The 25,939-nt window shown below is 36.1% G+C and overlaps 12 protein-coding genes across 12 annotated transcripts; 9 read left to right on the forward strand and 3 right to left on the reverse strand.

The window, feature by feature from the left end:
- Positions 1-172: 172 nt before the first annotated feature.
- FDP41_007098 (uncharacterized protein) lies at positions 173-2,168 on the forward strand (the record flags this gene model as incomplete). Its single annotated transcript, XM_044710805.1, has 2 exons — positions 173-1,060; positions 1,110-2,168. The coding sequence occupies 2 exons, from the start codon at positions 173-175 to the stop codon at positions 2,166-2,168; spliced, it is 1,947 nt and encodes a 648-aa protein (XP_044558424.1).
- A 152-nt stretch (positions 2,169-2,320) lies between these two features.
- FDP41_007099 (uncharacterized protein) lies at positions 2,321-3,766 on the forward strand (the record flags this gene model as incomplete). Its single annotated transcript, XM_044710806.1, has 2 exons — positions 2,321-3,411; positions 3,544-3,766. 2 exons carry the CDS (start codon positions 2,321-2,323, stop codon positions 3,764-3,766), a joined length of 1,314 nt encoding a protein of 437 aa, XP_044558425.1.
- Positions 3,767-4,295: 529 nt separating this feature from the next.
- On the forward strand, positions 4,296-5,516 carry FDP41_007100 (uncharacterized protein; the record flags this gene model as incomplete). Its single annotated transcript, XM_044710809.1, has 1 exon — positions 4,296-5,516. One exon carries the CDS (start codon positions 4,296-4,298, stop codon positions 5,514-5,516), a length of 1,221 nt encoding a protein of 406 aa, XP_044558426.1.
- A 9-nt stretch (positions 5,517-5,525) lies between these two features.
- On the reverse strand, positions 5,526-6,431 carry FDP41_007101 (uncharacterized protein; the record flags this gene model as incomplete). Its single annotated transcript, XM_044710810.1, has 1 exon — positions 5,526-6,431. One exon carries the CDS (start codon positions 6,429-6,431, stop codon positions 5,526-5,528), a length of 906 nt encoding a protein of 301 aa, XP_044558427.1.
- A 250-nt stretch (positions 6,432-6,681) lies between these two features.
- On the forward strand, positions 6,682-7,148 carry FDP41_007102 (uncharacterized protein; the record flags this gene model as incomplete). Its single annotated transcript, XM_044710811.1, has 2 exons — positions 6,682-6,949; positions 7,126-7,148. The coding sequence occupies 2 exons, from the start codon at positions 6,682-6,684 to the stop codon at positions 7,146-7,148; spliced, it is 291 nt and encodes a 96-aa protein (XP_044558428.1).
- A 63-nt stretch (positions 7,149-7,211) lies between these two features.
- On the forward strand, positions 7,212-8,672 carry FDP41_007103 (uncharacterized protein; the record flags this gene model as incomplete). The annotated part of the gene is made up of 1 exon (XM_044710812.1): positions 7,212-8,672. One exon carries the CDS (start codon positions 7,212-7,214, stop codon positions 8,670-8,672), a length of 1,461 nt encoding a protein of 486 aa, XP_044558429.1.
- A 1,474-nt stretch (positions 8,673-10,146) lies between these two features.
- Positions 10,147-12,312, forward strand: FDP41_007104 (uncharacterized protein; the record flags this gene model as incomplete). The annotated part of the gene is made up of 3 exons (XM_044710813.1): positions 10,147-10,188; positions 10,353-10,415; positions 10,618-12,312. 3 exons carry the CDS (start codon positions 10,147-10,149, stop codon positions 12,310-12,312), a joined length of 1,800 nt encoding a protein of 599 aa, XP_044558430.1.
- A 254-nt stretch (positions 12,313-12,566) lies between these two features.
- On the forward strand, positions 12,567-18,648 carry FDP41_007105 (uncharacterized protein; the record flags this gene model as incomplete). The annotated part of the gene is made up of 2 exons (XM_044710814.1): positions 12,567-13,261; positions 13,320-18,648. 2 exons carry the CDS (start codon positions 12,567-12,569, stop codon positions 18,646-18,648), a joined length of 6,024 nt encoding a protein of 2,007 aa, XP_044558431.1.
- A 1,013-nt stretch (positions 18,649-19,661) lies between these two features.
- Positions 19,662-20,765, forward strand: FDP41_007106 (uncharacterized protein; the record flags this gene model as incomplete). The annotated part of the gene is made up of 1 exon (XM_044710815.1): positions 19,662-20,765. The coding sequence occupies one exon, from the start codon at positions 19,662-19,664 to the stop codon at positions 20,763-20,765; it is 1,104 nt and encodes a 367-aa protein (XP_044558432.1).
- Positions 20,766-20,833: 68 nt separating this feature from the next.
- Positions 20,834-21,496, forward strand: FDP41_007107 (uncharacterized protein; the record flags this gene model as incomplete). Its single annotated transcript, XM_044710816.1, has 3 exons — positions 20,834-20,943; positions 20,991-21,296; positions 21,373-21,496. The coding sequence occupies 3 exons, from the start codon at positions 20,834-20,836 to the stop codon at positions 21,494-21,496; spliced, it is 540 nt and encodes a 179-aa protein (XP_044558433.1).
- A 121-nt stretch (positions 21,497-21,617) lies between these two features.
- Positions 21,618-24,539, reverse strand: FDP41_007108 (uncharacterized protein; the record flags this gene model as incomplete). Its single annotated transcript, XM_044710817.1, has 1 exon — positions 21,618-24,539. One exon carries the CDS (start codon positions 24,537-24,539, stop codon positions 21,618-21,620), a length of 2,922 nt encoding a protein of 973 aa, XP_044558434.1.
- Positions 24,540-24,673: 134 nt separating this feature from the next.
- FDP41_007109 (uncharacterized protein) lies at positions 24,674-25,922 on the reverse strand (the record flags this gene model as incomplete). The annotated part of the gene is made up of 2 exons (XM_044710818.1): positions 24,674-25,332; positions 25,652-25,922. The coding sequence occupies 2 exons, from the start codon at positions 25,920-25,922 to the stop codon at positions 24,674-24,676; spliced, it is 930 nt and encodes a 309-aa protein (XP_044558435.1).
- Between the last annotated feature and the right edge of the window lie 17 nt (positions 25,923-25,939).

Raw genomic sequence — 25,939 nt, forward strand, 5'->3', positions numbered from 1 at the left:
ATTGGTCCCAACTTTTATTTGGATGGAACATTTGGACTTATTGATGTTTGACTGTCCAGAATTAAAATGAGAAACACTCTTTTTGGATTTTTGTTCATATGTATGACCCTTTGTGATGGAATCCTTTCGAAGATTATCTCCAAAGTCAACGGCAGTTTTCAGCGGTAAAAAAATGAACTCAAAGAAGAGACCCTTATTGGTGAAAACCCTTAATGATGATGATCTCCAAAGAGCACCACCAACAATTCCATTGTCTCTGTCTTTTTATGATTTAAAAATTGATGATTTTTCAGACGAATACGACCACAACAACAACAATAGCATCTATTCAATTTCTTTGCTTTCTCCTCCCTTGAAAACGTTGCATTCAATTTTAAATATTTCATCTCCAGAAGAACCTCTTTCAAATATTCCGAGAGTGTCCATAAGTTTGCAAAATATTTCTCAAAATTCCATCCCCTCGAATAGTGGTGAATCAAACGAGGGAAGTTATTTACTTCGGGATGAAATTTTTGGATTTGAAGAAATGGTGGTTTTTGCTCCAATGGCAAAGAAATATTCAAATATTTATTTTAATCTTGAGCTTGGAAAGTTAGATGCCAATCGTGATGAAAATCAATACTCTGAGTTCTATCATCACCTGGATGATTTTTCTTCATTCATTCATAATTACCAACATATTAATTATTTAAATTTAAGTCATTGTAGAATATCCGATGACAATGTTAGTATTCTTTTATGTTTGAAAGACTGTCGATTGGTGAGAAAGTTGAATCTCTCTCATAACGAACTGGGATGCTCTTCTTTGAAATATTTAAGTGAAAAGTTATTGACTAAAGAAGTGATGAATGGAAACTTGGAAGAATTATTATTGTCTCACAATTTAATTGGAAACCTCGGACTGGTCTCTCTCAGCAAATGGATATCACATAACACCACTCTAAGAACCCTCTCTCTCAATGAAAATAATTTTGATTTTTTGGGATTTAAGGCACTTTGCTATGGCATGATCTTAAATAATACCATTACTACTCTTGATGTATCAAACAACAATCTCAAGGTAGGCTTAATTTTAGTGCTCAAATTCATACTTAAAGATGAAATTATAGAGATGTCATATTTTAATGAGTCAGCTTTTGCAATTATGTAAACAACTCCAAAATATTTCATTTAAAAACACTTTCATTTATGATCCATCCTTTGAGTTAGATCTGAAACGTTCGAATGTGATATATTTAGATGTTGAAGGTAATAATTTAGGAGATTACATCGTAATGAAAATGCTTTCATCCATGAATTATTCCATTCATAGCCTCATTCTGAAAGGAAACAAAATTACTGACAAATCTACTGACTGTTTGATCAAGCTATTGAAACTCAACAGCGAAATGTCACTTCTCGATGTAAGAGATAATTTATTGAGTGTATCATCGAGTGAGATCTTGAAACAAGCAAAAACACAATTATCATCGAACACAACATTGTTATTGGATGCAATCACTTTAGAAAAACAAACCTTACCTCAAAAAGATTGCGTGGATGGAAACACAACAGAAACACCCTCTCATGGCCCAACATTGGCTTGCAACGTGAAGGAAGATACTGTTCTAACAACCACGAATACATCTTTAATGGACAATTCACAATTGCCATTGAACCCACCACCTCATGACCAGACAAGTGAGCCCCCAGCTGTGTGTTCACAGGTTAGACCTTCCACAGAAGAAGAGTCGGATATTGTAAATGCATTTTTGAAAGACTTTGAACCTCAACCACAAAAGCAACCGAGGAATGATCAACATATGAAAGACCACCAACAAAAAACATCACTTTCACCTCAACCTGTTGAGAATGATGAACCAATCGATGTGTTGAGTAAGGATCGTCGAGGAGTGTCCCAGGTTGTAATGAATCTGTCAAACTTTCAAACACCACATACAGAAGAGCCATCAATGACACGATTTTCAAAAAATCATCACGTTGATCTTTCTCAATATTCCATTTCAAAGCTTAGAGGTCAATATGTGTCAAGCCCATTAACGTTATCACCCTCATCATCATTGAACAATCATTCAACATTGGCAGACTTGATGAAAAACCTTTCACCTTTGAAAACTCGAGTAGCTCGACCTGAAAGAACACAAGAGAATATTCTCAATATTAACTAACAAGACTATTGATCAGTTTTTGTTTGACACGAATTAGCATGTCATGAACAATGGGGCAATCGTGCAAGTGACACTTTCTAAAAAAAATTATTGATCCCTCCGAACAACAACTCTCTCCAACCGAATACAAAACCACCACCTTCATCATCATCATGGAGGATCAAATCATTGTTTTTGGAAGAAATGATGTGGAGCAACTCGCCTTATCCAACCGATCGAGTAAATGTCTTCCGACTCTTCTCGATTTTAAATCCAATGCAAAAGCCTTTCCGTACCTTCAGGAAGGAATTAAAACCATCCATCAGGGAGGAAATCGAATGGCCATTCTCACTCATCAAAATAATTTACTCCTCACTCTTCATGACTATAAAATGCATAGCAAGTCATCATCATCATCATCAACATTGGAACATCATAACAAGGCTTCCATTGATGTTCCGAGCCATGATATTTGTCTATTGAGAAATAATGTTATTGATGTTGCCGTTGGATTTTCTCATTGTTTATTTCTCACCAAACAACACGAATTATATGGTTTTGGTAATACCTCCAATGGTAGAATTGGAATTAGTAATGAACAAATGATGGACAATGAAGATGCGATCATTACCAATACTTTTAAACGATTGTATAATATCAAATGTTTTCAAGTACCATTGTCACACTTGATGGATGAAGATGAGTTCATTACAAGTATTTATGCTTTGGGACAAGGAACGATCTGCAAAACAAATCGAGAAAATTTAATCACCTTTGGATGGAATTATCGAGGTGAATTGTGTAGTCAGGTGAAATCGGATCGACAAAGCCCAAAAAAGATTACATTTTTCAATTCCAGTATCATTGATGGAATATATACAGGATATAGTCATGTCATGTTTTTAGTGAACAAACGAACGGATATAAAGCTCTACGTTTGTGGATGGAATGAATTAGGACAGCTCGGATTAGGTCATAATTCCAATGTCTTTTCCATCACCGAGAATGAATTTTGTACATTCAAACATGATATTGTGGACATTTCTCTCGGTTATGATTTCTCAATGTTTCTTACACGTCAAGGAAAGGTCTATGGATGCGGAAAATTACCTTCACCTCCATCAGATACAATTAAATATTTTGGAGCTTTCTATGAATTTAAATTAGATGGAATTACTCAAATCACTTGTGGATATTATCATGCCCTGTTTGTGGTGAATCACAAACAAATTATTGCATGTGGTAGTAATGACTGCTTTCAATGGTGAGTTGTTATTGCTATGTGAAATTGTCAAAATCATATTGAAATATACTACAATGATGACAATCAATTTAATATCAAAATAATAATATTGAAATCTAATCATACATGAATGATTGGATTCATACACAACAGTGGATTCTCTGATGAGGATGAAACCAATTATGGAATTTCAAATTGTAGACCTCTGAACATTACGAATCCTCTACCATTGCGTTTACTTTCTGCAGGTCAATACTGTTCTGCCATTCTCTTTTCATTTGGTCAAGTCAAATATGAAGCTGAGAAACGAATGAAAGAACGTTTATTGAGAGCTTTTGAAGAATCGAAATTGATCGATATTATAATCCTACGATGATAAGGAGGATCAGAACAATTAAGATCTCGTTGAATGTAGACTTTATGTGTAAAAATAGAAGCTCCATCATCATGTGGTAATGATGAACAATTCTGTTTTGGAATAACAGTATCTGAAGGAAATTCTTTTATAGTGATCATTATCACCACTTTGAGAATGGCCATCATCACTGGTGATGTCTATGTGTCAAAGCACTAAATAATACTAAAGACATGTTTGCATGTGGCTAAATAGTCATAAGAGGAACCGCCATTCTCTACAGATCTCTCAACGCGTGTAAGATATGCTGTCACTTGTCAATGGTGGTCAAAACAAATCATGGGTGCCCTCCCTTGCCAACAACAAAAAAAAGAATATATTCTCTCTTTAATTACCGCTCAATTGTAGTCCCTAATAATAATAATAGTAATTTTGTTACAACAATATATTCCTCTGAATACAATTTTCAAGTGTTGACTTGTCGCATCATCATACAAGCGATCACTTCAATCACTCACTAGGTCTTCTTCTTCAACATCCCATCATCATCATGACAACCAATCAAAATAATGACTCTCTTCCTCCAACTACCATTTCCAGTCTCAATCCATCCCTCTCTTTGAATACAAGCCTTTCATCGACGCCCATTCAACACAAAAAAGCTTTGGCAAATATTGAAACTACAACCTCCGAGGAAAGATCTACCTCTCAAAAACCACAACCTAGGATACTCTTAGATGAGAGTGATGATAGCTTTTCATGGATTCCTCAACAACCCATCACTTCCACAACGACCTTCTCAAATCAATCGACTTTTCTGAATAGAAATTCACCCCATTCTTCTCCTTCCTCCAAGCTCAATCCTCCAAAACTTTTGGCCTATCAGAAACAAAAATCTCAAAACAATGTCGTGACATCCTCTTCCACATATCAACACACCTCCATCTTGAATACAACCTTGTCCAATGATATCAGTGCGAGAATCAATGAAAAAGTTGTGGCCAGCAATTACAATTCTACAACCATGACCTCAAATAACAATGAGAACACGAATCACAACACGACCAAACCAAGATCTCCAACGAGTAAAGAAAAGAGGCGAAAGATTAAAAGTGCTCCTGCCTCCGTGAAACGCAATGGTATCAGCACGGTGGACGGTGATCGAAATTCTACGAGAGGAATTTTTTCTGCTATTAAGGAACTTCTCACCATGTGTAAGGGACGATCCAATCACATACAACCCAATAATAATTATACAAGTATGATCGAAGCAAATGAAACATTGAATTTCGCAAATGAACAAACTCTTCAACAAGACAAACAACAACCACAGAACGATCAACGAAATACTATTCCACAACAACAAGTGCCACCACATCATCAACACGGAACGGAGAGCAGCTCGTCAGGATGTTTCCACAGAACTGAATCCAATCATTCTGGCGATAGCTCAGTCGTACAATTGCAAACATGTGACTTTTCACTGAATCCGTCAGAAAAGCAACAAACAGAAAAAACAGAAGTAGAAGTGTTTGATTCTCCCAGCAAAATCAATAACAGAAAAGCTAGATGTGGAGCTCATGCATCAAGTTCAGATTTCATTCGATCCTCTGCACAACCAGTGCCTCTGTATTTCTTTGTGTTAAATGGTCAGCAACAACAACAACAACAACAACAACATGGATCATCACCCAAGAAAGCACAAGCTGAGAATTTCATTTTCGACATTTCTCCAGCATCCACGAGTGGTACAAATGAAAATTTGGAATAAGTGAGAAAATTATTGTGTTGCTTGTATTTCAGCTGTTAATTTCAAAATTCCACATTCAGCTAGCAATCTCACCAGTTGAACTGAATGATGAGACAAAGAATAATAGGTTGTGCTTAGATTAAAATCTGAATAATCAAAGTTTTGAGAATATAAATCCGCTATCTTAAATTTAAGAGTGGTTGTAGAATTTGGATCTATGTCAATAAATGTAGACATGAATTCTTTGATTACATTCTCTGAAAGGTAACAATATCCACAGGGAGCAAATTCAATATCAATCAAAATTCCTCTTCTTTTTACATTCTGAGTAATGACTCCAATTCGAATAATAAAGTCACCATATTTCAAAATCTCTCCATGAATGACAACCTTACTGGACTTGATATACCTTTTCAATTTTTCACAAACTAATTCTTTAAAATTACTATTGGTTACCAACGTTTGGTTATTCAGTATAAAGTACAACTTGTCAATAGATTGTAAACTGAGAGAAGGAGGAACTAGATTAAAAACAGTACTTTGAGGATGAGTTTCATTTTGATCCTCTTCTTCATTCTTGTTGAGATATTTGAAACAATTATATTCATAATTCAAAAGATTTGTTTGATCTTGAATGACATCTTCCGATGAAAAGCGAACACTATGCAATTTGGAAGTACCTGTATAAACTGCTGGAGTTTCAGGTGTAGATGTCGTATTCGGATTATATTCATTAATTTCAATATGATAAACTGGATCCGAGCCTGAAACATTTTGAATATCACCAGGTGCAGCAACCGTAGATAAATTAGAAATATTTTCGGCATTGAGTTGCCGTACCAGCATCAATACAAGCCTCTTATAATCTCTCACTAATGTTTGATCGGAATCTTTAGTTTCCACGTATTCTTTCAAGAATAGTTTTCGGTATCCCATTTGTTAATTGTGTTGTTTCTTGGTGATGTCGATGATGATGATGATGATGAAATCTTTTGAATTTTTTTGAGGGAATTGTTGTTGGAGGTTATGATTGAACGGAACGATCAAAAAATTCAGGGATGGGTTTATTCGATGATAAACGTTGTTCGATGGTTTTATGTACATTATTTACAAGCCGAACGTAAGATACGTAGTGACTTCCTAGCAGGCACTGACTTCCTAGCAGGCACAACGGAACGATCAAAAAATGAGCGCATCCACAACCTCATCATCAAAACATTCAAATTCATATACATGCCAATCGATGGAAGAGTTTATTGAAAAAACGGAATCTCTGTTTAAACAATTTCCGAACAATACCCGATATGTTATGAAATTTAGTAACAAGAAAGGAAGAATGAATTTGAAAACTACCAATGATACATTTGTTCTTAAATATAAGACTGATCAAGCTTCGGATTTGCAACATTTAGAAAGATTAAATAATTTGGTCATGACAGCCACCACATCAAAGAGTAAGTGAAACATCGTCATGATTTCTGTTTGGATTAAACTGAAAATTCGTATTTCATTGATTAATCGGAATATTACCCACCACCATCACACATTCGTAATAATTACCATGAATAATATGATTACTGGAACAACTACTTTTGAAATAATTATATTTCAATACTATGAAATTTCATAGATGAGGAATTAAAAAAGAAATAAATTCGATAAAAAAATAATCAATTTTGTTCTCGCTATCAAGACTTTCTCGTTCATCGTAAAACAATGAAACGACTCTTTTCAGGCAAATTCTTTGCAAAGACTCTTGTGTATACGACTGCTCTATCTTTTGTTGGTATTAACTTCTTTACTTTTGCTCATAACATCCGATATGAACATTGGGATCCAGTTCGTAATGCCCCAAAGCCAAAAAGTGGGTTGTACATGGAGGCACCTCCTGAAATGAATGACTCCAGCAAGGAATTGAAATTATTCTACACTTTACACTCGAATGAAGATGCAAACAAGAAAGACTCACCTACATCATCTTCGGAATCAAAAATTCAGAACACATCAGAAAACAAAGAAAACCACTCTCATCATGATGAAAAACAGTTGGTCATTTTCATTCCCGATATTGCTGAAACTAGAGAAGTTTTTCAAAATTTAGAATATCATTTATTGCATAGCAAGGAATTGGAATCATCTAAAGTATATGCCTTGAGGTATGATCGATATGGTTATGGATATAGTGATATCGTTAAGGGACCTCGACATTTACATAACATGAGCATTGAATTGCACAATTTAGTGGAGAGTGTGTTAAAGAACAATATTATTCAAAACGATGAAAAGGTTTCAATCACTCTTGTAGGTCATGGATTTGGTGGCATGCTAGCTCGAATGTATCTTTTCAAATTTGGCAATTTGTTACAAACAGAATACAATGGAAAAGTGAACATCTCTAAAAGTATACTGATTTCTCCTCTGCATGAAAGATTTATTCAATACTCTCTGTTTTATGTTGATTACTTGGTTGACTGGAAGGCAAGAGGTCTGTACAATAGACTATTCGCATATCATGGTTTTATGGAATGGTTCTTCAAATTCATTCCAAATTACTCACTCGAGAGAGAATTTATAGATCCATTTGTTGAATCCATTTCACCTGAAATAGCCAATCCTGAATGGACAGTCAAATATAACGGAAGAGTTCCTCACACGGACTATGATGATACACATTTGCTATCAAGAGAAGAAGTGACAAAGCGTATGCATTATCACTTGAGAAATGACAATTTATGGAAAACCATCAGAAATGAAACTACTTTATTTAAGAGATCTTGTGTACAGTTGAATGGAGCAAGAAAAATAGCCGAATCCATTACAGACAGCGAACATGAAGTGTCGCAGCAGGTAGAAGATACTAACCATGCAGAAGACTTGAACAGAAGCAATACTAACAGCAATACTCCAGCTGTGGCTGCACCGATTAATACTTCTGCCATTGATGTACTTGTGGTGGATGTGAATCATGATGCCAACACTGAAGCCAATCTGGGAAGAAAGGGTATTCAACCATTCTTTGATCCCAAGAATGAACTCTCTCAAACGGATTTTATGCGAGATCTTATTGAAGGATATTCCAATAAGAGTAAGGTTGTAGCTCTCGCTCAGTATAATCATTATTCGATATTGACCTCAACAGCATTGGCCCAACAAGTTGTGAATTTTGTAAAAAAGTAGAGCGGATCGACATCATAAGAATGGACAAGAAATTTCATTGTTTGTATTGAAATAACTGAATAACAGCGTGCGTTGTTAGTTTGAGGAACACAATTTATTCGTCCATATGTATTCATTGAAAGAGATCCTTTGAGAAGCAGTACATTTGGATAATTGTCGTTTACGATATTCATCTTCAAGATCTTGCATTTGTTGACGGCCCCATATTATCTGACATTCTTGTTGTACATGCAAGGAATGAAGTTAATTGCTTCCAGTGTTGTGCGGATGGAAGAATGATGCTTGACCTTTGTGCTCGGGCCGTAAGGATGGAAGAATGGACCAACTGTGAACCGAAGCAACTCATCACTCATCAACGAGTTTCAATTAGGACTAATCCACTACATTTGCGTTGAATGGCACTGTTGCTTTCAAAATTAGACCCAGTCGCACTCGATATAGAGATTTGGATGATGTTATCGATCTGCCACATCCTTAGTGGCACTAATAACTACCTCTGATGCCTTTTCGCACTCTTTTTCAATACGGTGGGTCTACCATCCATTCACAATGAATATTAGAGATGTGTCGAACGGGTGTTCATTTATCCTTTCTCGGGACTGAGTTTGATCAATTCCCTCTATTCGTGCTGCCATGACTGGGAAAGCACCGAGAACGCTTGTTTTTGCTTGCATCAACGTTGAAAGATGCAAACATCTCCCTCGTTGTCATAATCACACACCGTTGGTCAGACCAAACCACAATTATCTCCTGTGATTCATTTAAAAGTGATGCATCAAAAAGTGCATGCGAAAACTCAGACCCTAAGATGGCGAAGGATGTTACTATCTTTGTAATATTAAGGAAACACAGCTGTCAAACCACAACAAGACGGCAGCCGCAAAACAACAACGATCTGTCATTCGTCATCACACAACATGGTCCGAGAGAGACCTTGAATGGGAGTCAGAATATCCAAACATTTCTCAAAAAAACGCTCACTTCAGAACCCTTGAACCGTCGTTGTGTATAACGTGAAGGGACATCAAAACATACCTGTCATCACCACCGTCAACACTCCACCACTTGCTCTTCCATTATTATTCGTGGTGGCAACTCATATCTTGTTGACGAAACACCTTGGACGAAATCGTAATCTTTTGCTTTCTTTCGCCTTCTCCTTTTGAGTACGAAGGAAGACATTTCCGCACATTTCTCCCCGTAACAACAACCAAGATCGTTCTGATTCTCGCGTGGTGGTAGTGTGGCAAAATAACAAACCACGGCCTCCTCGAGTCAACCAGCGTTTCACTTTCGAAGAAATTGAAATCAATTGGACCTTCTCACTCTCTCTCGTTTATTGCTTGCTCTGAGAATTTGCACCGAGTCATTCTTGCATTCAAGCTAGCTGGTTAAAAACACTCTCACCACAATCGAACGGTGATGAATTTAGACAAAGATTGTGAATTGAATTTTGAAACAAAACTCTAGTACCATGCCCACTACATGTCCCTATCATTATTTGACGCATTTAAAGGTTTGTAATTTGGTTTATTTCGTTGGTGCTTACATGTGTGTGATGGTCTTTGACTCGGACTAATATCCAACACCATTTCAAAATTGTGCAAATGTTTGATATTAATAACTTTCAACCAACCACCAACCCATCTCTCACCAATAACGCGACACGAAAATACAAAGTGTAACGCCGAAACATGCAAGATACGAAAGAGCTACCCCCAAAATGAAATGATGGATCAAAGAGTAAGTGTTAATGATTCTAAAGAATGATTTGTATAGGTGAATTAATACATGTGTGTGATGCCATGCATGTTCATCCTAACAACAACAACAACCATTGAATCGTGTTACATCTCCCCAACCATCAATAACAACCACTTCACCGGCCCATTTTCAACGAATTGGGCACTCAACACTAAACTTCTGCATGAACTTTTCCTAATAGTACTTTTTTCTATTGAAAGAACTCTATGACAAGAACCAGTCTCGACGAGGAGCCATCAACAAAATCCTCAAAGATAAATTCCTCAAATATGCACCCCATGGTGAAGAAGCATTCGTGCATGCTCTTTCACAAATACAACGAGAAGGCATCAATTTGAACGAGTGTATAATCAAACATGCAAATTTGTTGGAGACAGTGATGAAGCGACATCGTGATCTCTTTGTTGGCACTGGCACGAACCCTTCTTCCTCATCTTCTTATACAACACCCCAGTCGACAAGCACGGGATCCTTTCAACAACAACCATATCAGCAGCCACAACAACAGTATAAAACAACAAGTAGCCCGCCGTCGAGAGAGGAAGATCACATGTCTCCACAGCAGCAACAGTATATTGCAGAATCAATGCATGTGCATGACAACAATTATGGAGCACTTCGGTCTTTTCCATCTTCAAGCTCCTATTCACACCAACAACATGTCGAGCAACATTCAGTCACCACACCCCAAAGAAGATCACCGCCAAGTACTACACTTGTTGCTGGGACTGCACCATCGCATGTGACATTCAACTACAATCCATCATCAGCATCCCATGTGGTGGTCACAAACACATCCTCACCACCACAACATGAAGAGCATACCACCAACCACATGCACATGGTCACCAACAACACCACTTCAGCATTCTCCTCTCCTCTCTACCACATGTCCACTTCAACTCCAAATCAATTGATGCAATCTTCTCACAAAGAGTTCACTCAATCTCGATCAAATCCCCACAGGTTTGATCATGAAATGAATCGTCATCAACAACCCATTGTGTCATTTCCCTCCGGTGCAACTTCTTCAAGTACAACATCAGAATCAACATCTCTTTCCCTTCGAGGTAACACCGTATCGGCATTAAAGCATTTGAAAGAAAAGTATGCAAATATGCAAAATTTGGAAAAACCTACTTTCGTCAACAATAATGCATCTGCCACTTGTCATTCTTCATCATTGATTATCTATGCTGGCGACAATGTAAATAATAATACCATAATTCCGCTTCCTTCTCGTTCATCTCCTCCATCATCACTTCCTCAAATTTATACAAGCAACATGGCGATTCCTACTTATGGTCAATCCTCAACCTCTCAGAAATCTTTGCCATCTTGGAAACAAGAATCACATGTTCCTTCCTCAACTTCAATAACGTTAAGTTCAACCTCATCAGCTTACTCTACATTTTCTCGACAACCTAAGTCTAAATCTCCACTTTCTGATATTTTGACATCTGGCAGACATCATCTTCCTTCGTCTTCTAATTCATCGAACAATAGTTTAGATATTAGTGGAATCGACCAATTGCAAAGAAAAAGAGGATATAGCGATTCCTTTTATCAAGAGACAACATTTAGTAGGAACATTAATAATGATGCAGATCATTTGAATGCATCGCCTTCGAATCATACGTATTTCGAAAATCAATTTGGAAATTCTCAATTAAGGTCGAGTGAACAACCATTGAATGCCTGTCCTAGCGCTGAATTTACTCCTACTTCCTTATCGTCGAGAAGTGGAGAAGAATATTTCAATGCCAAGTCCTCAAATGTGAAGAGACGAAAAAACGAAGATGTTTTGCTACCCTCAATTTCTGAAATGATGAACAAACCTCCTCATAAAAGTAAATTACCTTCTCCATCACAATAGAGTGATGTCTAAGGAACGTTTTTGATCGAAATAGATTAATATCCTTCCTTTATTTTTGCAAGGTGGAAATGTAGTATGCACTAAAAGTGAAGCTTCCACATAAGTGAAAAACTTTATTGCAAGTAAAAGATAAGAGTCATAAATTCTGTCAGTAACTTTTAATACCTTAAATTCGCGGAATTGGATATCAGCTATTTTCAAGTAGTGTCGATCTCTTGACGTCAACAGAGACGAAGTAATTAAACGCCAAAAAAATGGGACAAGCCTATTCGAATCTTCCACCTGAGTTTGAACAAGCACTCCGGAAAGTCCTACATTTTGATTCTGGAACACTACAGCAAACGTGTCCGTCATGGGAACAACAAGTGGAAGTAATTAGAGATATTATTCTACCGTTGTTTGATCATTCTCAATTTAAACATTTTGTTCAAACAAAAATAGATGCTCTCGTTCTCAAACATTTGGGATTTATTTTGTCCTATTTAATTTATAATGTGTATCATGGAGTGATCAATGATGCACCATCGGAATTAGACCATCATCATCATCAACAACAGCTTACGGTTCAACAATCCATGCTTGTTTTGGAGATTGAAAAAATTATAATTTGTATCTATGAATTAGCATCATACTTTTTATCAAATCCATTTCTCTATCAATCACTGGCACTAAATTTATTACAAAGCGAAAAAGATAAATCGCAAGAGAAGGAATTAGTTTATAACTATTATATTGAACCTGCGTTTTACTTTATCGCTAATCCTAAAATTCTGGAAACAGTACTCAAATTTTTGAAAGAGCTGATTAGTGGTGGAGGAAGTAGGGCCATGTTTCTTTCGCCTAACACTGGCACTAATTCCGAAGAGGATAAAATCAGTGAACGAAAGAAGCAAGATTTTTTGGGATCTGTTTTAGAAATTCAACAACATTTTTCTTTGAAATCAAGAGGGTGAGTATTTTCGAAACTTTATTGATGTCCTATCATTCTTGTTAATAATTACGATCAGATTTGAGCTGTTTTACACAATTTTAGAGTTTTATCTTCATGGAGAGAAACCGAAGAATCCAAAAAAGCTTGCATTGAAAACTCACTCTTGTCACATCATTTTGATTACCTTAGACATCTTAAAAACAATTTTAGATCAAGAAAACTCACTTGTCTCACAGCATTTTTGTTCTACTTTTAGGCTTGAGAAAGAGGCAACCATTATGGACAGAAAGAAATTTTGCCAAACCGTTCTTTTATTATGTCAAGTTTATCCTTTAACATCAATTCACCAAGAAGAGCATCAAGTTGATGTCTTTTTCCTCATTAGGATGAATGCAATTCATTTACTATTTATTCTTCTCAATGAGTCATCCATGACAGGGAGACAAAATATTTTAGAGTGTATTATAATATTCGGTGCATTATTACATCAAATGAGAGGGTTACTACTGTCTCCACAACAACAAAGCTCAGACCACTACACAAAACAAACTCTTATTAGTATGGAATTTTTGCGAGTGTGTTGTAATATTGATTGTGGAAAGTTATACAATAATCCATGTGAAATTTTGATCAACAATCTTTTACCATCTCAGCTAGTGAAACAACTTCTTACTCAACAAAAGCACTTGCAACAGGATACGAATCAAACGTTTGATGCCAACATTTTGTTACATGATTCCTCATCGTATGATCTGATATGGAATCAACAAATGAGAGATGAGCTTTTAAAAGCGCTAGATAGTGAAATTCTACTTGTCGAAGATAGACTTGCTTCTATTTCAAATGATTTACAATGGACATCCGCTCTCAACATGTCTAAAGATCTCAGAATTAGATACAAGGCAATTTCTAGTGAAATTGAATCGAATGGTATTTATATTGAAAGAGCTCTTGAGTATGCTTCTTCCAATAGTGAGGACAATATTGAAAATTTGCTCAGTGTTGGCACTTTTGAAGGGCTCTATGAAAAAATGTTCTTACTATCCAACATTGATAATGATGATGTAGAAATGAAGACAAGAATTTTAGGATGTCTATTCAAGCTTAATGAAATGATTAGACTTGGACAACATGTGCCACTCACTCCTTCTGATAAGACAGACGTTAACGAGCAAACAATCTTGAATGTTCCTATGCACCGAATGAATTACTTGTCACGATTACTCTCTGTGAAGCATTTCAAAGATGACTACTTTTATAATACGACATTGTTAATATCTTCCATTCTGTCCAATAAGAAAAAGATACACTCCTATATGGATGATCTCGATAAGGAAGACACCTTACATAACTTGATGTTTCATATGGTAAGAGAGCAACTGGTGGCACATCACAATTATGTACACACATCAAGTACGACGTATGCAGATGTAGAAGCTGTACGACGAATTCTATCGCTCCTCTATATTTTAGGAGAATTGTTAAATCATAGACCAAGACGAATGGTTGATATTGTCAACAATCTACATTATGTGAATGTTCTGGTGATGAATTTGAACATACGATCGAATCGACCAGAAAAATTAGAGCTGATCTGGCAAACAGTTTTCTTGATACATACATTGGTGGAATCTCCTCTCTATAACTCGTCAGCTTTGAGGCAACACTTACACAAAACAGGTATATTTGAAATCATGCTCATCATTATTGCTACAATGGAAGAACACAGTACCAAATGTCTTGCAACTATTGCCAAGTTCTTAAAGAGTTTCCACATGATACCAGTTTCAGAAGCATGCACTGAATATTATTCATATCTCAGATACTTCTTACCAAGCCAATTGCTGAAACTGTTAAATAGTGATAAGGAAAAAGATGTAGATACGTTTATTTCTGCTGTTTCTAAAAAAGATTATAACTCACCATTCCTCTTTTGGAATTCTAACCACAGAGCGCTTTTGTGTGAATCTTTGAAAAATCGATTCAAAGCATTTGACGAAAAGAGACTGAATTTGAGTTCTCAAATTGTAGAGACGCAACAAGTGGACCCCTTAAAGTTACCGAAATTGATATTTTCTAACTCTCCCTCAACAAACTATCTTTATGTTTACGAAGAACCAGTTGTAGTGAAATATTTAGACATTGAAGACAAGTTATCCGTCTATGATATTTTTGTGGAGGGCTTTGTTAACAGCGTACCAAGTGATGATATGGAAACTTATATATCCATCAATGAAATTGTAGATCCAGAACTATTTCTCTCCAAACTCATTGATGCACTTGAACAAGAACAAAATAGAAATAACGCAAATTTAATCGTTCAGGCTCAGACAAAACTCTTCTATCAATTCTCATTAGGCAAATTTACACCAAGTCAATCTTCTTCCATCCATTTCTTAAAATATCAAGGTTATTCCAGCTTGTTTAGAAAATACACGACTCTGTTGACCGAGATGCAAGACATTGAAGAAAAAATTAACTCCTTAAACGTTGTGGTACATTTATTGGCTAGTCAATTGGAACCAGAACCTGAGATTTCACACCGAAACAAATTACTCTTTATAACATCGGGAGGATTGAATTTCACATCCACGAATATTCTTAAGGAAGCTCATTGCAGAGGCAATGAACAATTAATGATCAATTGTTTGAGAGTACTTGATGCCATTGCTGATGTATTGATGCCTGTGGCTTTAGAAGATGAAGAACGAAAGTTAGTTCCAACAAGTTTCTTTGACGACTTTGTTCCATTGCTTGAACCTTCGTACATGCAACAATTTCCAGAGATTACTCTGAGAACCATACATTGTATTAGAAAATATGCCAAACATCAGCAAATTGATTTAGAAACAGCAAATGTACCTCCAGTGTTGAACTCGAATTCAGTGCTACTTAAGGACCACTCAAGATTAATTCATAACAGGTTTAAACTGATTCTACAATTGGTAAATCTTGGATTGTTTTATCGAGCAATACCTTTTGAAAACACTGTGAGTGAATCCAACGATAGTGACTCTATTTCATTCATGAAGACGATTTGTCTGACTTGTATTGAAATTATCCACTACTTGTTATTGTCAAAATTGAGTTCGCTGTTTGAGAGAAATTTAGAAAAATTTTTGGGAAAGAACATTGTCACTTGTTTGTTGCAAATCAACAGCATTAATAATAGAAGATCTAATGCCATTTTACTCTTCCCATACGTTCAAACCTTTGATGATTTTTATCAATTTATTCGAACAGATCATTCAGATTATTTATTGGTATGGAATAAGGAAATTCGAGGAGATTTAGAATCACTCATTCAAGCATGTAAGAATGCCAATGACAATGAAATGGTCAATCAAATAATTCAAAATTTTGTGCCAAACAGTCTAAAACTTGAAGGAGTTTTACCATTATTGAATCCAGTGATTGATATTTACACAGAACGTCTTTACAGAGCATTCAAAGATAGTAATGTCAGCAGCTTGGGTGAATTTTTCGAACACACGAATGAAACTATTGTGAACTCAACGACCTTTGTGCAAAGTTTAATTTCTAGTTTACATGCACTTTTGGTGGAAGAATACAAACAGAAATCTGTGATGAAAGATCGTTTGAGACCACTATCCATCCAAATTCGACTTTTGCATCTCATCATTTGCAGTGAAGATTCTACAGATCCAACCAGAGAAACACAAGAACAACAATTAGTATTCTTCAATGAGTCATACCAACAAATTATGATTCATTTGTATCACTTATTCATTGGATATCTTGATACCCTCTCGTTGGAAGAAGAGTACATATTGGTTGCTCTTGATCAGACCTATCAAATTCTTTCGAGAATCACCAAATTCTATGCCAAATTTTACACCAAGATTGGTTCCCAAAAAACAAGAGATTTCTACAAATTGGTATTGGGATGTTTACACAAATATCTTACATATATTTTCTATGCAAAGCAAACTCAACATGTCCAAAGACAAGAGGCTCTTTTATTGAATATTATGGAATTCATTGCTAATTTCTTCAAGACGCAACTTGATGCCAACGATAGATCTACTTTTTCTGTGAATAATGGTTTATTTGTGACACTTTTATATGCATCTATTGTTGGAGGAAAATTTGACAAAATGGCCGTAAGAAAGAAGGCGACTCATTTACTCTCTCTCTTTGTGAAATTATCCATTGAACATGTCCATTCTTTATTGAAACAAGCATTGTTCCCACTCTATCATACATTCCTTCAGCAAGGAGATGTAGAAGGTTTCATCAGCTACTTTGATGAAGATCATGTTAATCCAGAGGTTATTTGGAATGCAAAATCAAGAGAATTACTTTCGGCATATTTGAATGAACATTTGAAACAATTATTCAACCACTTTTTCATTTCAAAACGATTGGAAGATTACTCCTTGGATGTACAGTCCTTTAGCAATACATTTATACTCGAAAGTGAATACGGATACAAGATTGGTCCAGTCTATTTGAACAAGTATAATGAAAATCCTGGCTATAACTTTACAGTGATCACCAATCAACAATTTTTGGAGTTAATTATTGAAAGACTTTCTGCTCTGTGTGCTAAATTTGAGGAAACAAAAGTGAATAACACAGATGAAAGAAAATCGATTTGGAGAACTGCATTCAACTTTATTCAAAACCAATCTCTCTCCTCTGACAAGTCTTTAGAGAATAGTACAGGCCAAATCCCTTCAAATGTTGAACAACAACTTTTACTTTTATTGGAGCTATTTTGTAGGGAAATTATTTATATTACACAATCCGAAGAGAAGCAAGATCTCTTTGTCATCAACTTGCTCTGTTTCTTGAGCTCCTTCGTGAAAAAGTATTCAAACACTTTTTGTCAATTTTTGAGCAATTTTTCAGATTTCACAACTATTTTGTTGAATGTTGGAAATCAGTACAGAAATATTTTGAGATCTGTCTTGCAAATATTATTGGACCTAACCTCCATGTTAATTTCTTCCTCCTCAACAACAGCATTACCTCAAGACCCATCTACCACAACGTCAACAGCCTCTTCAACAAGTATACCACCATCACAAATTTCTACTTCATTATTTGAGTCTTTGATCGATCAACTTGGATCTGAAATTAACCTTGCTTACATTTTAATGTTCATTGTGAACAAAATTCAACCTACACAATGTGCTGAATTTTTGTTGAATTTTGCCAAAGTAGACTCTCATTTGACTCAATTCCTCACTGAAGCGTATTCCATTCCTCAAACATTTTTCACTTCTACTCATGAGGGACTTGTGGAATGCATTCACAATGTGAACACTAATAATAATGAAGGTTCGGAATGGACAATGGAAAAGTTCCAAAATCTTTCCACCAAGTGTCAACAAATTGTCTCAGAATTTGAACAACAACAAGTTGGGACGATGCAATAGAACGTCAATGAGCATTCAAAAAACGCGTAAAACGAATAAAACGTTGCAAATCACGAAAATTGTAGTAAATCAATTAGCACTTATCAAGTTGGAATTTGATGTTTCACTCATGATATTTTTTTAAGAAGTTCGTGACTGTGGTAATGGACGGAACAGAACAAAAAGTATTCACTCCCTCAAACAAAAGACAGGAACAAAGTTTATATTCAGGAAAAAAAAGATTACATACTTTCACCATCTTAATTGCTGTTTCACCAAATGGACACATTCTATTTCTCAGCTTGTGACCCATTATAATAGTCTTGCTAGTGTTAGAATAGTTGTGGAAAATGTCATTGCTCACATTAAGAAGTGGAAAATTTGTTCTTTGCCATTCCGGTCTTCCACACATAGTATTGACGAATCTAAAGAAGCACATAACAAGGTGTGGGTTGTGTGTGCTGGTCTGGTTAACGAATTTGTGATGCCTATAAGATAAATTTTGCTTTTTACTTGTTTTATGATGATTTCGTCGTTTTGATGACGATTTCTTCTGTTTTATCATGTTTTGTGATGTTTTATGCGAGTTGATAACAAATCGATGAAAGGCAAAAAACAAACAAAACGCTAAAATTCAGGTTTTATTGCATTCGTCCAAGTGGTGTAGATATGCAATTCTTTTATGAGAAGAGTAGTAGTTTGATGATTGTTTATATGGATGGAGTTGTGATCTTAATGAGGTTGCTTTTATTCCTAATACCAACAACCTTTTCCTCAAAAGGCACTCGAGTCACTTGTCGACCATTTCAATCACCATTCTCCACTTTGAAAGCTTTGGAACAGACAAAAAAAAGATCGGAACCTCTTTCCATCGTCATCATAAAACAACTCTAATCATCTTCAAAAATAGCTCGATCTCTTTTTCTCTCTTCTCAATTATCATCTCACCATCTTGTACAACTATACTACCAACTGGTAACACACCTTGTCCATTATAATAATTAAAATAATTAATTCAAAATTTCACACCTCAAATGTCAAATATCAAAAAACTTGCAAATTTCAGTCGTGTCTCAGACATTGCCACCGATGTGAATGATTTCTTTACCTTTTCAAGTGCCAGTGGTGGTGGTTCTAGCAGCAGTAATCGACAAGAACGTACTGGTGATGACATGTCCAGTCAATTTTCATCCCGATATTCACACGACACGTACGATTGTCGAGTTCTGTTACGAATTCTAAGTTTTCAATTTTTACCCATTGAAATTGCCTCCGATTCTGCCACCATCACCAATCCATTTTGTTCGAATTGGAGAGTTCGTGTAGAATTATTGAGTCATCAACAACAAGAATCTCAACAGAATAATGGTTCATCATCACAAGATGATGTTTTTGATAGCTATGTCTTTGATGTGAATGGATCTCTTGTTCAATCGCATTCATCCATTGATTCTGTATTCAGTAGTGGTATGAGTGGTAGTAATGAACGAAATGGAGTGAGATCTTGTAAAGTAGTCCTTTCACAGTTGAATTCTTCAAATTCATCGTTGACGACGAGTCATTCATCGATTGTGTTGGCACCGAGCTCGAGTAGTAATTCTGAGAGTCATTCATCATCGACCACAACCACCACAACCACTACTACCACTACTACCACCACGACAACAACTGCCAACTCGAATTTACTCAATTCTAACACTTCTAATAATCATTTGGTTATTTGTAGTAATTTATTTGATATGATTTTTGAAGAGAAATCAACAGTTCTCTCATCGAGTATGAACATGAAATCAGTGTCTCCAAGAAATGAATTAATTTGTGCGTTGTGTTATACTTTTCCATTTCCACATTTCCTTATTGAGCAATTATATTTCAAAATTTCAATCTATACTGTTGAAAAACCAAATAGGAAACAACAACAAGAATTTGGAAATCAATTAATTGAAACATTAGTGGCCTATTGTAAAACAGATGTCATCTCAACCATGTATCAACCTCTCAATACTGCATTTATTAATAAGAAAATTAGAATTAGAGCTTTGAAAAAGAGAACCAATGATTCAAAGAATGTTCTCAACAACAATCAACAGCAAAAACCTCGATGCAATATTCAAGTGAAGGTTGAAAAGTTTATTTAAGAGATTAGTGAATGTAAAGTAAAAGACAACTTTTGTAAACGCGGAGTTTGAGAGTTCATTCAAAAAAAATGAACAAAATTGTGCCTTATTTGTTGTCGGTGGTTGTAGTGATCGCCTTATTCATCTCGCAAAGCGAGGCTAAGAGTTTGAAACTCAAGGGCGGAGCATGTTATCAACAGTAAGTTGATGGAAGTTTTGGCAACACGCATATATATGCATTTGAAGATATGATTACCCTCTCTACAAGCAATGCGGACAATCCTGGTCTAGCGACATTATCTACACTGACACCATTTGCAAGAGTGGATGCCTTTTAACCTCCATGACCATGGCCTTAGACGGAAGAGGCTTGGCTTCATTTAACCCAGGACAATTCTTGAGTTGGCTCAAAAGTAATGGAGGCCTTTCTGGTAATCTCTTTGTTTGGGGATCCGTTCGACCATTCGGACTCAGCTACAACGGAAAGGTTAGCTCTACCAGTTCTATCGTCAGTAATATTTGCAATGATAATGTCGTCTTTTTGAATGTCAGGTAAGTTTGAAATTACTTGATTCGTTTCGTGCATATCGTCTGCTTTTGATCAAATTTGATTGCTGTAAAATCTTAGAAACGGAGGTCATTGGGTTCTCGCAACCGGTTATGACGGATATTCTTTCACTGTGAATGATCCTGGTTACTCTCGTTCATCTTACTCTCCTTCTGAAGTGACTCAAGCCGCCATTTATAGTTAAATGAGTGGATTCATTACCCCAGAGGCAAGCATGACTCGAATCATGATTAGCTCATGTCAATTCAAGTTCATCGATACACCACCTTATGAATAAATTGAGTCATGTCATTACCCACAGCCATTTATTCATAGTCAATCTCAAGCTGACCATTCTCAACTAGTTCAATTTCCTTCTCTGAAAGTTCTGTAATTCGTTCTCCTCGATGTCTCTCAAATTTGTACGGTATAATTCCAAGAGTACCGTCAAATCGATTCTTTTTAACTTGTAAATACTTGTAATACTTGTTTCGTTGAATCATGATAATATTGTCAGCTTCTTGGGTGGCCTTAGCAGTTCCAAATACGCTTGATATTTGCAATTGTTCCTTCTCGTCAATCTTCTTCGGATGGACTACAAGAGTCACATGCACTGATTTGGTTGTTGCAAATTTTCTCAACTTTTCAATCGCTCTGTCTTGCATTTCAAATCTATTCGAGAAAGAGTTTGCATCTGCGGTGGACATCATGAATTGTAAATTATCAATCACAATATGTCCAACATCATACACATAAACTGCATAATCCATAGCATCCAATAATTCATCAATATCCGTCGACCCATAGAAATTAAGGAAATACATGGGTAGTTCTGAGAATTGTTCACTGATCAGCTCAAATTCACGTTTAAGTTCCTCAGGTGAATATTGTTTTGGTGGATATGAGGTTGTTAACTTTTGAGGTTTTGCTTTCTTTTTTTTCAAAGGTGCTAGAGGCGCCTCTTCATTGTTGGTCATTAAACTCATAGGATCTCCATCAGGGTTATCAAAATTATCAAACATGCTCACCTCTTCTTCTTCTATTTCTTGCTCTAAAACTTGTAATTGCAATTTTTCTTGTTTTTTATACTCTCTTTCCATCGCATGATTGATCGACAAGTCCTTTCCTGCTAATTGGCACATCATCTTTTTAATCAATCGATGATTTCTAATCTCAAAGGATCCCCACAACGTTGGTACATTTCCATATTTGCAGTAATCCAGTGAAAGTTGTGAAAGAACAGTGGTCTTACCAATACCTGTTGCTCCAGTGACAATGGTCAATTCTCCTCTTCTGAAACCTTTCAAAATTTTGTTCAGGGTTGGGAAAAAGTGAGATTGAATACCATTCACTTGTTCAGACTTGTCAAAAAACTCTCGATACACTTGTTGTTTGAAAGAATCAAAGGAAAGAATGCGTTCGTGTGGAATGGGAGCTGCCTCTTCGAGTAATCGATGGAAATCTAAACCTGCCAAAAGTGCATCATTTGCATCTTTGGGTTTCTTTTGCGTTCTTTTCTTTAATGCACTTGCCTCGAAACCATCTTCAGAGCCATCATTCATCATCTCGAGATCTTCCTCCTCTCTATAACTTGAATGAACAATATAACATCGTCCAACTCCGAGTTTCTTGGAGAACATTTCAGCACCTTGTTGTCCTGGGACATCATCATCCATCCACAAATAAATCTTATCAAAAGGTTCCAACCATTGAATGACCTCAATGGGCAATGATCGACATCCATTGGGAAGAGACACGGCTGTAATTCCTGTTTTTTGATAGACTGCCATGGCGTCAAATTCTCCTTCTGTAATAATGATTCGTTTCTCATGTTTGGGATCCTTTCTTCCTCCCAAGCGTGCATCATTGGCCAATGTTTTACCACTACTACTACTACTACTACTACTACTACTGAGAGACTTGTCTTCTTTTTGTAATTGTTGTTCAATGAGATGCCATCCAAAGAGTCCCCAATGATTGGTCTGTGGAGGATCCAATCTCATGCATGTCTTATCTTGAATGGATCTAAATTTGTGTCGAGAAAGAGAAGGTTCAGTGGTGGTTTTTGTGGGTCGATACATTGGAAATGTGAAACAAAGTTCATTCACTCGTTCCAAAGTTTCAACTTCTTCCAAATCAGGAGTTTCTTCTTTTGTGTGATTACTACTCGTATTATTATGAGTGTCAGTATTTTTTAGAGTTCGTTTCACAGTCTTCATGAATGGAAAGATTCCACAACCAACTCCATACAGTTTTGCAACTTCCTTCTTAATACCACGAACTTTTTCCAAATATTGAACTGCTTCAGGAAAATCAGGTCCATCAAAATTATTTCTAAAAAACTCAAATTCTTTCTTCGTGGGTTTGTCTCGACGTTTTTGTTGTGTGTTTGTGGTGGGAGAGATACCATTTTGTTTCGAGTTCTGAAATTGTCGTAAAGAAGACGAAGATTCGGAATGAAGGGTGGAAATAATCGAATCTTTGTGAAAACTAGTCTTGAAATCAAACCATGATCCTTTGGAGCCACATCGATGACAAAAATAAGCACCAGTATGTCTGTGAATATAGAGCTTCCACAAGTTTGTTATTTTTCCTTTTGTGTCATGACAAAATGGACAATCTTTGATGATAATTTCATTCATGACGGTTCTGAAAGCGAGTCCTTTTCGAGTGAGAAATTCTTGAATGTCATTTTCATTAATTTTGTAATAATTTGAAACAAATGTGTTGAATGAATCAGATTCATTGTTTGCATGGTAATGATCTGATTCTTCTTGCATTTCTTCATATACAGTTTCTCGACCATAGTCATCCGAAAGTTGGGGTTCACAATTGGATGAATCATTCTTTTTGGTATCGTGTTGTTGTGTAAAAGTTGTTGAAGTGGAAGAATTTGTTGTTGATGAATTGTTTTGAGAAGGCTGTTTTACAATCGTTCTTATTCGTGTTTGAGAAAGGTTGTGATTACAACAATGATGAAAACATTGATGATCATTATGATTAAAAGAGGAAAGCAAGGAGGATTGATGATTATTGAGAGATGATTGCAAAATTGAAAAATATTCTCCAATTCCGAGTTTTTGATGATACTTGTTTTCGCATTGTCTATTGGAGATGATCGATAAAGTGTTGGAGTTATTCTTATGAACAATGAGACTCTTTGATGAATAATTATTCATCTTGTGATTGAACACGACTGGAGATGTGGAAATCATGAGAGACAAGGCATGTCTCGAGTGTTGCTTCATTTTTTTGAATTGAAATCCAATCAATAAATCATCTTCATGAGAAATTAGAAATTAATTTTGATTTATATTCATCATCTTCAGTGTTACAAAACCTAATAACTCCCAAAATGGTTTGTGTTAGTGTGTGTTCGGATTTAACCCAAAAGGATAGTGCTTTCATTAATGAATTGATGCTTTGGAACTTCCAAGTTCAATGGAGCTGGTCCCTTAACAATTCTTCCTGAGGCGTCGTAGTGAGAACCATGGCAAGGACAGAAGAAAGCATTCATGATACCTGCATCAGTAACTGGAACACATCCCAGATGGGTACAAATGGCCAACAAGACAGACCAATTCTCATCCTTTGTTCTTTCAGCGTCCGATTGTGGGTCCTTCAAAGTAGAAAGATCCATTGAATTGATTGACTTGATTTCGTCCTCAGTTCTGTGCTTAATGAAGACAGGTTTACCTCTCCATGTGACTGTAATTGTCTTTCCTTTTGGTACGTTTGAAACATCGACTTCAATCTTGGCAACGGCCAACACATCAGCAGCAGCTGACCAAGAATAGAGGAATCTCAAAACCAATAAACGAACACCAGCAACAACAATGAAACGACTGCTGTTAGCAACAAAGTAAGCGAATTGACGTTTGTCGTAATCTCCTTGCTTGAGGTATTCGTTGATGTTGTCTCCGTGATATCCTGTTGATGGAGCATTATCAACAAGTCTCTGAACAGCTTCTGGAAGCTCATTTCTCTTCAAAGTCTTTTCGCCTTCAATTTGCGAAGTGGAGTAGTATCTCACTGGTTGGGCTGTATAAAGTGGAATCCGTATCAGATAATGTGTGTTGAGTTTAAGATTTGTTGTTGTTAATTGTTATACACATAGAACCGTCAAAATTGGGTAGAGAGTTTATCCAAATACAAAGAATATTGTGCGTATGATATGAATGTCCATTATTATGTTTAAATGTTGTTGGTTTTGTTGGTGGTGAGAATTCATAAAGAAAATAATAGGAACGATAATTCGGGTCATCATCATTCAGTTGTTTAGAGAGCATCAGTTTGGAATACAACCAATTTTGATTGATATTACTATGAGGACTTGCGATTATCTTCTCCTGAAACTTACCAGTCATGAATGTCTTATGACGGAATGACTTGTTTAGTGTGCATGTATTCGAGAAGATTTGTTGGAGTTTACGCTCTGGACGGGAAGTGGTGTTAGATACGGAATTGAAAACTTTGAATGTAGATTCAAAATCAAAAGATTGAATATCAAAAGCAGAGATGGTCTTGTTCAACAAACCACCAGCACATGCCTTGTGTCCTGTCAAAGATGCGCCTAAGTTTTTGATTGGGGCGTTGAGAAGGGTCTTAATTCTGTAGCTTTGGTTGAGCATTTTTTTTGGCGATGCAG

This window comes from Naegleria fowleri (genome assembly GCF_008403515.1).
Source record: "Naegleria fowleri strain ATCC 30894 chromosome Unknown tig58, whole genome shotgun sequence".
Classification (NCBI taxonomy): Eukaryota; Heterolobosea; class Eutetramitea; order Acrasida; family Naegleriidae; genus Naegleria; species Naegleria fowleri.